Source organism: Agelaius phoeniceus, chromosome 5 (assembly GCF_051311805.1).
Source record: "Agelaius phoeniceus isolate bAgePho1 chromosome 5, bAgePho1.hap1, whole genome shotgun sequence".
Lineage (NCBI taxonomy): Eukaryota > Metazoa > Chordata > Aves > Passeriformes > Icteridae > Agelaius > Agelaius phoeniceus.
In genome coordinates this window covers 61353618-61366915 of record NC_135269.1, presented here as the reverse complement: position 1 = coordinate 61366915, position 13298 = coordinate 61353618, and the positions used below count along the sequence as shown (strand labels likewise).

General features: G+C 39.5%; 1 protein-coding gene across 2 annotated transcripts in view; it reads right to left on the bottom strand.

Moving 5' to 3' along the window:
• Positions 1–7855: 7855 nt before the first annotated feature.
• Positions 7856–13298, bottom strand: part of PTPN12 (protein tyrosine phosphatase non-receptor type 12) — a 69767-nt gene continuing 64324 nt past the window's right edge. The window contains exons 14-18 of one of the 2 annotated variants that reach the window (XM_054630834.2): positions 12796–12873; positions 11373–11461; positions 10400–10430; positions 9768–9884; positions 7856–9162 (exon numbers count right to left, since the gene is read on the bottom strand). In XM_054630834.2, the coding sequence (XP_054486809.2) occupies positions 9101–9162; positions 9768–9884; positions 10400–10430; positions 11373–11461; positions 12796–12873 (377 nt within the window). In that variant the 3' untranslated portion in view covers positions 7856–9100. The remainder of the gene's footprint in view (positions 9163–9767; positions 9885–10399; positions 10431–11372; positions 11462–12795; positions 12874–13298) is intronic. The other variant, XM_054630835.2, reaches the window with a different exon arrangement.

The window sequence follows — 13298 nt, the reverse complement described above, 5'->3', positions numbered from 1 at the left end:
TGGAAATGGAGGTGAAAACTAGCTTTGTGTACACAGAACTGAACTGACAAAGGTGATCCCATCATGTAAAAGTGTGATTTATTTTAGAAGAGCTTCATTTTCCATAGTCAGGGTTTTCAGAACAACCAGTGACATCCAAATACTTCTGCAATTACCACCCAAACAATTGAACTAAATGAGACCCTGGGGACTAACTTGGCTCATAACTGGGAGCTGCTGACAGCATGACAAGCCTTGCTGCAGGGGGATAAGAACTGCCCCCTCCTGCCCTTGTCCTTCACAAGGGACAGTGTCCCACGCCTGGGCAATGGGAATGTGCAGCCCAGCATCTTTGATCTAACCAGTTACCAAGGCAGCAGTTATCCCAAAAAGGCTTTTTTCCCCTCAGAAGCAGCAGATGTCTCTGCTGACTGCTCAGGGGTGGTGGGTTAGACATTTGGCAGCGTGGCAGAGCAGACAGCTGGGGACACTCATGGTTTTTGTTACACTGTTCTTCTGCCAACATTTTACAGAATCCATAAAAACCACAAAAAGGAGTTTACACTTTAGGGAGGACCTACAGTACTTGTTTCTTGTTTTATGTTTTTTCAAACAGTTACAGACTACTGCTGTAACAGCTCTTTAGTCTTTAGAACTGCTTTTCTCACTTGTGTTTAACATGTGAAACATCCCAGCTCCAATATTTCTTTTTTGAAGTGTAGTAACAATCACAACAATGGAGCAAACTGGAAGGTCTTGATATGCACAATTTTAAAGGATATCTGCTTAGCTCTTGTCTTCATAGCTTCTTGACTATTTGAAAGATCTTTAGAATTTTTCAATACAAAAGATATATAATTACTAAAATCAGTGTGAAAGCAAGAGGATGTAGGCCAAGCAAAACTGTATTTCCTTACATATGGAGGAGATGTTAACCTCCATTATTATTCCTTAAGAAGCAGTTCTATGAGGTATGCACACCTCTTCTTGTTGCCAGAGAGTTCAAGTCAATGAACTGAAATCCATATGGATTTCCTGCTGTTTTTTTTGTTTTTCCTATCCCTAAAGGCTTATGGAATGATAAACAGTTCAAAGAATGGTCATGGAATGGTTGGGGTGGAAAGGACCTTAAAGATCATCTCATTCCAACCCCCTCTGCCATGGACACTTCTCACTAGACCAGGTGGATCAGAGTCCCATCCAGCCTGGCCTTGATTTGGAGTACATTCAGTTCTAGAACATTAAGGTCTTGTGCCTCAGGTACAGACACTTATTTGCAAAGCAGCAGTTTATATTTGTAAGTGTATATATAAAAAGCAAACAACCAGCTAGTTATATGTAGCAGCTAATCATTCACTGCTCACTTCAGCTTCTTGCTCACGTAAACATCCTAATGGAAAAATCTACAATAAAGAGCTTTCTGTCTATTCACAAATTTCACTCCACAGTGAAAGCAGCAGCTCTTCAGATCAGTGGCCACAGTGATCCTGGGAAACAGTTTAAGACAAAGTGTTGAAAGTAAAAATGCATTTGCCTTAATCTCCTTGGATTTTCTCTGATATACCAATGTAACTGGAAGATAATTGCACCTGAAATTTCCAGACCATGGCATTAGGAAAGCATATCACAGTATAAAGTCACCCAAAAATGTTTAAATATATGTACTGGATGGCAGTTAGTGGCTTTGGGATTCACTCAGGATAGATGGAATAACTTCACTGTAAATCTAACACATCACTATCAGCCTCAGATCACAGTCTTGAAATGGGAGATGAGCAGGCTCCTCCCAGGCTGTTCATGTGAAATCACAGTTGTACCTTGTTGCTTGTACAGTCTTGCCCTGGCTTAGAGGCAGGAATGCTGAGCCTACGTGATGGATAGCCCCACTTCCAGCAAGTGTGCAGGACAGATTTGTCATCTGACCACAGACTCTGGCCCAGAGGCTGCTCCAAGTCAGCTCCCTCATGCTGGTTCCTTCTGATGCTCAGAGTTAGTGGGAAGGGAGAGGAAGAAGCAGAAGGAAAAAGTCTTCACACATTCTTAATCACTGAAAGAAGAGATACTGAAAAGTGCTTGCTTGATATATCTACAAAACATCATTAAGATAAAAATTCTAATAACAACTCCAGCCAGCCTTCTGAGTTGTGTAACTGAAGTGTGCAGCCAATTTCCAAGCAGTGACCTACCCCAGTGCCCTCTTTCTGGACCTCACTGTTACACATATTGTGGTCTCTAGCAAAGTGAGGATGTGTCTCATGGTTTAAAATATAAATTAGATAGGTGTGTGATATGTCTGTGAGAGCACCTATCCATTTTCTGAGTTATGGGGAGTCCCTAGAGCACATGGCATGTGCCAGAAGTGGTGAGGAGGGGAGCCCTGACATCTGAAACAAACACAAAGCATTTGCTTTAGTGCCAAAGGCTGCCCCCTCCCAGAACACCTCCCTGTGATCGGGGACTGCAGACAGACCCGAGAGCAGAGCTGTGTCTCTTGGAGCCAGGGCCCTCCTTCAGACAGGGCTGAACTCACTCTTGGGGACTGTCATGGAGATCTCTAAGAGAGCCCTTTTGGCTCATGTAGCCATTCCAACCTAGCACCCAGAGGAGGCTGGCAGCTGCCTGAGGTCCAAAAGAGGCCCGATGTATTTCATTTTTTTTTAACTGTAAGACTGGACACCCCCTTTCCTGTGAATCAGGGAGTCTGAGACCACCCTCCCTGTTGAGGAATAGCTGCCCAAATGAGCGTTCCCTTCTTCTAAACAAAACATGTGAAAGGCAGTAGTGGCAGAGAAGTAAATTCAGGACAACTATGACCACCACCCAGTATCCAAACTGTGAAGAACTAATTTATCTGTAGAAATATTTTGTAGGGTCTGAAAATTTATTTCCAAAAAGGGTAGACTTAAGGGAAAAAAATACACTTGAGTGTTCTTTCCAGCCTCAATGAACTGGTATGAATTTGCTGTCTGATGACACAGAAGAGGAAAGAGCTGCTCAGCAACGCTTTTCAGAGCTGTTAGGTGTCTCACTAGTCCTAATGTATAATACAAGTTGATTTATATTATAAAAAGAATTACTTGCATTGCTTCTTTCTTACCAGCGATTTACATGTCAAGAGGCAGACAAAGATGTATTCATTGCATGGCAATGGTATCACAAAGTGCCCTTGTTCAGGTAGCACCTTGAGGTCTCAAAATCCCTGACAAGAGATTGCTTTCTGAATTAAACATTCTTCATTCACATCTCCACCTTTCCCACCCACTCCAGGATGTTTCAAGGGTCAGTTTATCTTATTAGGTTATTATCCTTCTTTTTCTCCCACCTTGGAGTGATCTTTGTCTAAGCCTGATCAGTCAAAATGCAAGAGGCTCATACTCAATTGCAGATTTGAGTAGAAACTCAAACACAACAATTTATGTAAAGAGGCGTCTTCCTCGTGCTGCATTCCTGTTACCCAACCACACCTCTGCCCTTCTGAGGAGCTTACAAAACCAGGAACCTGCTTAACAAGTTCACAGCAGCCTTTTATTACCCACAAGCAAAGACAGTTTCCCCCTTGTACTTGCTACAATTCAGCTCTTCCCACCTCCTGTCCTCTGGCATTACATGCTCCTTTTTCTTCCCACCTCTGCCAGATTCACTTTTTACCACACACCAAGCAGAGACCATTCTTTGGATCACTTTGTCCAGGCAACTTGCTTCACTTCTGAAGTGCTCACACATTACTCTCCATGAATCTCATGACCTGAGTTATGAGTAATTTTTAAAGTAACTTTTATAAAATCCAGTATACAAGTGCTTTTTCAGAAAAGCCTGATGGTATAGGCCATTCACATCAATGGGAAAGGTAATCCTAGATTCCCTACAGAAGTTCACAGGGATGGCTGTTGTAGCTTTTGATTGTCTCTAATGAAACAGATCAGAAGCAACATTACTATTTTTTAACAAAACTATTAGCCTTTGACTGGTGGGTTCAGTTGTGTCCAGATACCATAGTAACATGTGGAATTAGAATTAGAAACAAGGCCCAACCTTCCTTCACTTACAGCAAAATAGTGTTCAGTGCAGACAAGACTGAACCATAAGATGAGAAGTGCACTGGGCAGGGCTGATAAAATGTGTAATTGACATTACCAAGTTAAATATTCACCATAAAGCATATACATTTTGGAGATGCAGCAAATAAAAGAACAGCTACAGCAAATGGGCACCAGAGCTGGCATGTTTCCTCACAAGGTTTGTGTCTTCTTCCTGCCAGCTTCTCCAGGCTCACTTGAACAATGAATATACCATTTAACACGAAAACAGCAAGAAAGCAAAGAAAAATTTGAACAAATGTAGCAAAAGACTTGAAAACATTTTGATTATGAACCTGATGGGGTTTCTTGGTCCATTTAATATTAGGCCAGAGATGTAGCAGGTGGAATATATACTGGGATGGAACCACACACCAGGTGTCTTCTGGTGAAGAGGTTGAGTTGAGTAAGCAGAAAAGCTCAGCAGTCTTTGATACTCCATGTTTGAAAAATGGGATCATCTTTGATCCAAGTCTGGCTCTTCTTTTGACTTGACAGTCAAGCTCTCAGCGAGGTTGTGGCACTACCTACCCAAGAGATCAATTTTTTTACCTGCCTGTGATCTTTTATATTAAGGACTGTAACTCTGTGGATAAAAGCAGGAATTAGAGATGTGAAAGACAACTTCACCTCACCAGCTGAAATCTGTGGAGCTCAGTCACAGTGAGGCAGAGCTAACCCCTGTCCTTACGAGTGCCCCAGAGCTACAAACACGAACACGCAACGCCCATGGATGAATACCTGCATTGAGCTCACCACGGCTGTTTACATGCACAGGGGATGTAACTTTGCAGGATTTGAGCCAAAATGCAAAACTGATTTCTTACTTGGCTTCACCACAGTGCTTGATGCAGACAAAATACAATTTCAGAAGCAAGAGTCAAGTTTTTAAAGAAATCGACTGTTACAGCAACTACAACTCAATAGATCAAAACAGCAAACAACATTTTATTTACTCACTGCTTTAAGGCTGCAAATTCTAAGCTTTTGCCATGTGGTCTTAGAAGTGATGAAGTGAAGCATTTGGTACAGATCTTGAGGCTATGACAGCACTGCAGCCAAGAAAACAGTTATTTATTTTCTAGTTCTGTTTGACCCAACACTTGACAAACCTGTGTTTTGATTAAGTACATGCATGGAAATTGTTGGGAAAAGTCACATCAGAGAGCCTGGGCTATTACTGGATGTTATTAAGCCTGTTACTAAGCACAGCCTTGCTGTTTTAAAGGCTTCAGACACTCCGAGGGCTCCAGAGCAGTCGCTGTGCTGTGCTGGCAGGCCCCAGCCATGCTCAGTCCTAGCTTCATTTGTTCCATGCATATAGCCTTGCTCTTCAGCCACACAGGACAACCTCCTTTAGAAGCTGTTTCAGCTTCTCAAGAGCTGAAGAGCATTTTGAGATTGTGAGAAAGGTCCTTCTTTGGCAATGGGCTGTAGGAATTGTGACTTGTTTGTTTATACTGCAGAGATGTTACTACTCCCTCCAGCCTTGAGAAAATTCTCAAAGCCTTAGTTGTGTGCAATCCTATCTGGTTGTTCAGTTCCATAGTCTTGCTCCTCCTCAAAATCCCCTTTTCAAGGCAATATTCATTGCTACTCTTTCCCCAGTCCAACCCTGCCTTCCCTTTCTCTGGTGTCAGGGTTATGCTGCAGACAAGAGCTTTGTGTTTGGGTGCTTCCCAACAGTCTGACCTGCAGCTACAAGCAACTGCTCCAGCAGCACAGGGTTATCACACTGCCCAGTCACTGCCTTGCACTTGATCTCACTCATTTAGAGATTTATCTCCAAAGAAACCCAATCCAAGATTCCAATATACAAAAACCCAGAGGTAATTCCTTGAGATTTTAATTGTTCTTCCCAGTTCCCAAGTTAGAAACTTCTTTTAAGGAAAATTATGTGCAAATGCAGCAGGTTTTCCTAGCAAATAAGAAACAAAAATGCTGGTGTAATGCTCTAGTTACTACCAAAATAGAATGTTACCTGTCAAATCAATGCACAACCTTAAATATGCTGAGTAACAGAGATAAGCAATGGTATTAGTAGAGGTCAGCTTTCTTCTGAGCCTTGAGAATTCACATTTCTAAAACACAGAGCACTCATTCTTTTCAAGTGATAATTCACTGCATGATTTAATTAAATATGAGTATCTTTAGAAAAAATTAATAAATGGTATATTAGAAAAATACTGAAGGACAAACAAGCCAATGCAGCAATTATTAATAAAAATAACTGGGTTGAGTAGCATTACTGCTTCTTTGCTACAGTGATCAAGTCCATGCCTGAAAAGCTGCACTTCAGAGATGAAAGTTGCAGATTGCTTTCAGAAAAAGTAATGCGTAAGACTGGAACTAAACAGGATTGATTTCAATATACGCACAAAATGGTTTGAGTGATAATTTGCAAGCCAATGTAATGCTTAAACTCTTTTAGACTCCATTTCAAATAAACCACAAGTGAAGATCTAGGTTTTTTTGATGAAGCTGTGAAGATGATAACAATTCAAAGTTATGATGTGAACCTCCTGAGTGTGAAGCATCCAGAGCTGCAGTTATCTCTGCACCACCCCCAACTGTGGATACACAAAGTAATGACATTGGGCAGGTTCCACCTTGCTCTTAAAACTGCCAGCTTATCTGAAATACAATAGGTGAAAATGTAAAACTCAAAGCAGGGAACAGCAAGTTGTGAATCAGCTCTGTCAAAAGAAACAGAAATCCATACTGGACAATTGCAGTTTTTTATCACTAAAGCAAAGAAAGGCTGCAACCTTTCTTTGAGGTTTTTTTCTGTGGCAAACAGCCTGGAATATGATCCACATCTGTGCAAAACAAAGAGGGGAAAAGAAAGATGAACCTGGATGTCCTTTAAATAAACATAACAAGATGGCCTGTATGTAGTGCACAGATTTGGGACAACCCTTGCTGTTAAGTGAAATTCAGCTGTGAAAACCAGAAAATCTACTACCTGCACAGATTTGTGTTTTATTGGTGGACAAATATGGAAGGGATCCTTGCAAAGTACATCCAAAATATATTTGGAAATTTTCTTATTTAACTTTTTTTCCCAAATGTTCCAATGATTTGGACTGCCCTTGGGTGCTGACAGCCCATCTTGCCTTACAAATCCACAGGAGCTCTGTAAGAGTGAAAGTCTGAGCTAATCATCTGCAACATGAGGGAAGGAAGACAAAGTTCAGGCCAGCCTTATTCTGCCAACTGCAGAACATTCCAGCTGTCTGAACCGTTTACAAGTCAGGAATATAGTTGATATAGATTATCCCAGGTGGCACATATCATTGAATTATTTATTTTTAAATGAGTAACTGCAAAACTACATCCATGAAAAGTATTTATAGTGCACACAGTTCTTTGAAAGAGCTCCCCAGCTTGGCAGTCTGTCACATGTACAAAGCACATGGTGATTAAATCCAGAGTCAGAGACAGTAATTGCCAGTTACATCCCTTCAGGAGGTTACAACAGAGCTGCTGTCGGGGCATTAGCTCTCTTTTAGCAGAGACACTGAAGGTACAAGTAGCACATCAGACAATGTTCCCAGCTCAAGTTCAGATTAATATAGTTTCACTACCCAAAATGAACATTTTCTTCTAAACATTCTTCTTTGCTTCTCTGGCATTCTTGCTAGCCAGAACTTTTAAAGTAGTTACTAAAAATAAGGGTCTGAGTGTCAGTGTTCTGTTCAAGTATGAGATCTGTAAGCTAAGCCAGACTGCCATCCTTCACTGTGTTACACTTGGCTTTTGGACACAGTTTTCTTTCCTTAGAGTAAAAACACCCAGAGTGAGATTTTTACTTTCTTTAATTTAAAGATTGTATTACAGAAAAGTTTAGGTAAGGAATCCTTATAAGGATTAACTCTTGACATAATATATTGCCAAGATACAGTGTAGCTGCAAGGGCTCCAGGTGAACCTTCATATAAGTTGCTTTCTTACATACACAGTCGCTGAACAACATAAATTGTATTCCCCATCTGTAAGAGAAGACAGTGGTATTGAACAGTCCTTTTAGCAGTGTGTTCTGGTTTTCCCAAGTTAGAAACACGCCCTATTAAAACCGTAAAATCCTACTACACAGAAAGGTGACAGAGATGAGCTTTCTAAAGATTGCAACTGATGAAACACTAAAATGAAAACTAAGGAGTGTTGATTATGTAAAATGGTTTCTCTTTTACTGGCAGGTCAAATATACTAAGAAACATACAAATCTTTTTGATAATCTAATTCCAGATGAACTCAAAACACTGAAGAAACATACACAGGCTAAGAGAATTCAATACTGTTCCAAGGCACTTACTGAATCTCCATGACCAGATGAAAACCAGAACAAATCAGGTCTGACAATTAAACAGTATATAATATAAAAATAACCTTTTGCTTACAATTTACAAAATGCATTACAATCTTTATCTCTGCTAACCTGCAATTCTGGCTGTGTGTGTCCAGCAATTTTTGTAAAAAACCCCAGAAACTATTTTCTAAAACTTCAGGGCAAATAACTTACAAATAAGGTACACAAAAATTTAGATCATGCAGAGACTTCTTACATCTTCTGTTAATATTTTATGATTGCAACTTTATCAAATTATATACTTACTTGCCCTGTACATATACAAAATAATGCATACATGGTAATCAAATGTTAGCAAAAAGTAGTCCATAAACACAATCTGTCAAAAGTATTACTATATTAACATATGTCTACAAGCAGCGTGTAACAGGGTTAAAAGACATTAAGGCAATAATACTTGAAGTTACAAAATAAATCATATGTAATACTTTCTCCTAAGTGTAGTAAGGCAGGTAGATGGCCCCAGCCAAAGGTTGTTGTGATACTGGAATCCACTGTTGTGAACCACGTGTCAGGCTTTGCGTGGGCTGTGCTGCAAGAATGTACCATTGATAGTTAGATCTACACTGCTCTGTATTAGTCGCCCCCCAGGAAAGTGGAACTCTATTTCTCTAGTTCTCAGTGGCACTTGAGTTTTCCAGTATAATTTATTGATAGTATGTCCATTGGTTCTTGGATCATGTCCATTCTGAGGGTGGCTCTCTTGGTCCCCTGGGCTTTGCACAGCGGTTACCAAAACCTAAGGAAAGAAATGTGTTTAATGCTTCTGTCTGCTGGGACAACACAGGCTCACAAAGGCTGGCAGCAGTCAGAAGATCACTAAGACATGGCTTCAGCTCCTACAGAATAGATTTACTCTCAGGGCTAGAAAACAACTTGGTAATACAAGGAATTCTGAAGGCACTCTGGCCATAGGAAATACAGATATGAAGAATTTGGATACCATTGTAGTTCAGTACATAAACCTCACTGGAAAGTACTTTTCATTATATACAGCGTTTGTTATATTTTTTTCCCCTCCTTTTCTGCATACCTAAGCTGTTATCAGGTATTATTTCTGGAAGTTTTCAAAAATTTACAAAATTTTACAAAAATTATAACCCATTTGACAAATTCTATATTTTATACACTTCAACTTTTTTTCAAAGTGAAACATGATTTAATCATTTACTCTGGGGAAAAGTTCTTCAGCACTGCTGAAGAGACTAGGCAGGTTTATTTGTCTGGGTTCTGCACCTCAATGAGTTGGAGGGTGGCAGTAGTAGCAGCTATCCAAACCAGTACCGAGAGCAAATCCCCTGTTTAAGTCATCTAGTGATTATATTCTGAAAGAATTGTAATTACCAATATCTGTTACTTCTGCAGGAAATTCTGAAATTTGACCTCTTGTGTCAGTGGAACCAGAGAAAGAAATCTGAGGTAAAATGTCAGTTGGTGTTTTGTTGCTTCGTTCAGGACGATCTAGAAAACACACAGACCCCTCACTGTAACATCCACTTAGTCACCACTGTGGCAATGACACTTGTCATTAGAGTCCAGAAAACAACTGGCAGCAAATATTATTTACAAAAATAAAGCTTTGAGAGACAATTTCTCATTTCCTAAAAGCAAAACTTGAAAATTGCTTATGAAGTAATGTTCAGTGACAGCAACATATTCCTGCTTTCCATATCTGGATTATTATTTGTATGGATTATTTGTATTAGTTTGTATGGATAGCTGAAATCCCACATAGCATCGATTTATAGCAAAAGCTCACAGTGCCATTTGATACATCTACATAAAGGCTTCAGTTCATGTCCTTTCTAAACTAAAGGTGCTTAGACATCATAGGTAACAATATATTTAGTATAATACAAGTATATTTGACAATATATTTAGATACTTTCAGAACAAACACCAAGTTCAGGCAAGTTTTTGTTCAGTAGGAAAAATGTATTTTGAAAACAAAAATTAGAAAAGTTTCCACTACTTACCAGGTAGTATAGGTGAAGTTGTTTTCATACCCTGTAAATGAGAGAGATATAAAATAATTACACAAACCACTTCCAGAAAACTGAAAGAAAGACAAATTTAAGATTACGAAAGCTTCACTGAAATCATTCATGGAAATATTAATTTACCCCTACATTTTTGACTTGTCTCAACATTGACAAAAAATGCTATAGTAGTTAGTATGAGAATTTACTATTAGAACCATAGCATTTACTAAAATTTGAAAACATGACACTGCAACTTATTTGCAAATTTAGGTAGGTTAGTTCTCACACTACATTTACAGTCTTGGAAAATTCACATCTGTCTTTTTTGCCATACTTTTAAGTGAGACATTGGGGGCACATGAAAGAAAGGGACAAATGTAAAAAGGACTTTTGTGCTTTTAAAGTTTTGCCAACTGTTCATGCAGGATGACTGTGAGCTGGATGAGAGAAAAGTGAAATCTGATGGGCAAAAATGGTTTGTTTAAAATAAATATGGACATAAGGGAAAACCATTTTCAGGCAGCAAAACAGGTTGCTCATAAGAAGTGTCCATCCCTGGAGGTTCTCAAGACCCAGCTGGAAAAATCTCTGGTTAGCCTGGAGTGAGGCCCTGCAGAAGTTTAGATGAGAGTCTGCTGTTCTCCTCCAGTTTGAATTGGCCTAAGATCTATTAAGGGCAGACAGCAAGCTCCCTAAAAGCACCATATTTACACTCTTAAGGCCATAGTTTAACATATATTTAGGAGTGCTCCTTTTAAAAACACTGCTGACCTTAGAAAAACAGATCATTTTCTTGGAAAGAAAACATACTCTTCACATCAACTCAGCAGCTCAGACAGAGGAAAACCTGGCCAGTTGTAGATGACCAACAGCTGCAACTTCTCCCAAGTATGGATTTTACTTTCAGTTGCAGCTCCCAACCAAGGCAGAGCCGAGTGCCGAGTACAGACTTGCCAGCTGCACTTACTGGGGAGGCTGTTTGCTCAGGCAGGTGCTGGTCCCGCAGCGCGCTCCACTCCGACTGCGCAAGCACTGCTGGCTTCAGCAAGGGCATGCCTGGGGAGAATTAACTCAGCTCAACATACTTCACATCTCCTCAGGATGAGGCACTAGCACACACCATTAGAAATGTGTTCTAAACCTCTCAACCTTTTTTTTTAAAGATTAAATGCCTGTAAAAACATGAAAATCTCTTTACATGAAAAGTGCTCCAGAAAAGGCAAAATGCCACAATATAACTCAAAGCACAAGAGTGCAGTGGTTGCATTGTGGATGTTCATTTTGTTCCTTTGGGGGCTCCTAATCAACAGGGGAATTGGCTTCCTTTTCAAGAGCAATTTAGAACCTCTGTTACATCAGCTGGGCAGTAATAGTATGTGTTTTACAGATCTCCTAAGTAAACATCCAAGTCAGGACAGCCACACCTGTCCTTTACTGACATCGTGCAAAAAGACAAACAAAATAGAAGTGGTTTTAGTGATTCCAGTCCTGGAGATATTTTTGAAGAAAATATCTCCAGGATATTTTCCTTGTGTGGTCACAGAAAAGCAACAGGTCCATAATAGGCAGAGAAAGGATCACTTTGACTCTGAACTACCTGTGCTTATGATGCTCAAAGAACACATTTACAAAACTTCAGCATTTTCATGCTGAAAATATTTAGATTAACTACTTGGGCCCAAATTTTTTAAATTTCAAAATGAGACTAAACAAAAGTCTCAGTAAACAACTATATCATTTTAGGTTTTCTGGAAGGTACTAAGCATCAACCTAATTTATCACTTCATTTCAATTCATCTGTTTTGTATTCTGCCATTACTAGCTTGATGAATGAACTATGACAATAGGAGCACATCATCTGCAAGTGCCAGCTTTCTCTTGCAGTTACCCTTTTGACAGAGTCAAAGAGTGAACTACAGAAAACTTGACTAACTGGGCTTGTTCACTACATGCAGTGCAGAATGAAGTGTCATCATCTTTCCTTTGCCCAAGAAAGGGGGATCAGATAAACAGTGTTCATGTGCCTACCCACTCCCTACCTGGGAGCAGTAGGAACTAAAATAGCTGGGAAATTCCCTAACAATACTGCATTTCTCCACTGTATCATCTCATTTCCATACCCTTCAGACTGAAAACCAGCTCTACTAATATTGAAGTCCCCAATTACTTAAATACCATATAACACCATAGTTAGTCAGAAAATGAAAAATAATTTCTGTGTTCAAGGGTGTGCAAAAGTTAAATCCCAAAATAAGCACTGCATATGCTAGAATTCGTTCCATTTTACAAATTGCTCCAACAGACTAAGCAAAAATCAGGGGTACTCAAATACAATACTGACATGCTCTTCACATTTTATCTCCAATTATCACCAAACATCAAAAACTCACTCTGTTCACTTGCTAACACAAATGATTCTGGTGTTCTTTCTGGGAGCGGGGGAGAGGAATCTTCACTAGCATCAGCATCTAAATCAAATATGATATTTAGATAAGTTAAAATACATAGATTTTACTCCTAGACTTTTAGAAGTTGATCTTTTTATATATGCAATAATCTTAAACTTGGTATAGTATCTAAAGCAAAAGAAAAATTTGCTCCAAGTATCATAAAACATTTTTGTTTACCACACTAACACTGTGGAGCAACTTCATCTACCAAGATTAACTTCACATTAAGGGCATAGGATCAGTTTGTGTGTTATGCAAGCAAGAAAACAAAAACATTTCCAGTCTAAATAATTTGGAGGGGAAAAAAACCCTCAGTAATTCAAATGAATACTTTTTGTTCATTCTTTCAGGTCTCAGTTTTGCTTACCAAGTCCATGTTGAGGCCCATTGGCTCCCACACCACAGTTAAACAGCCTAGTGCAAGGTTCACTAGGCCAAAGGGT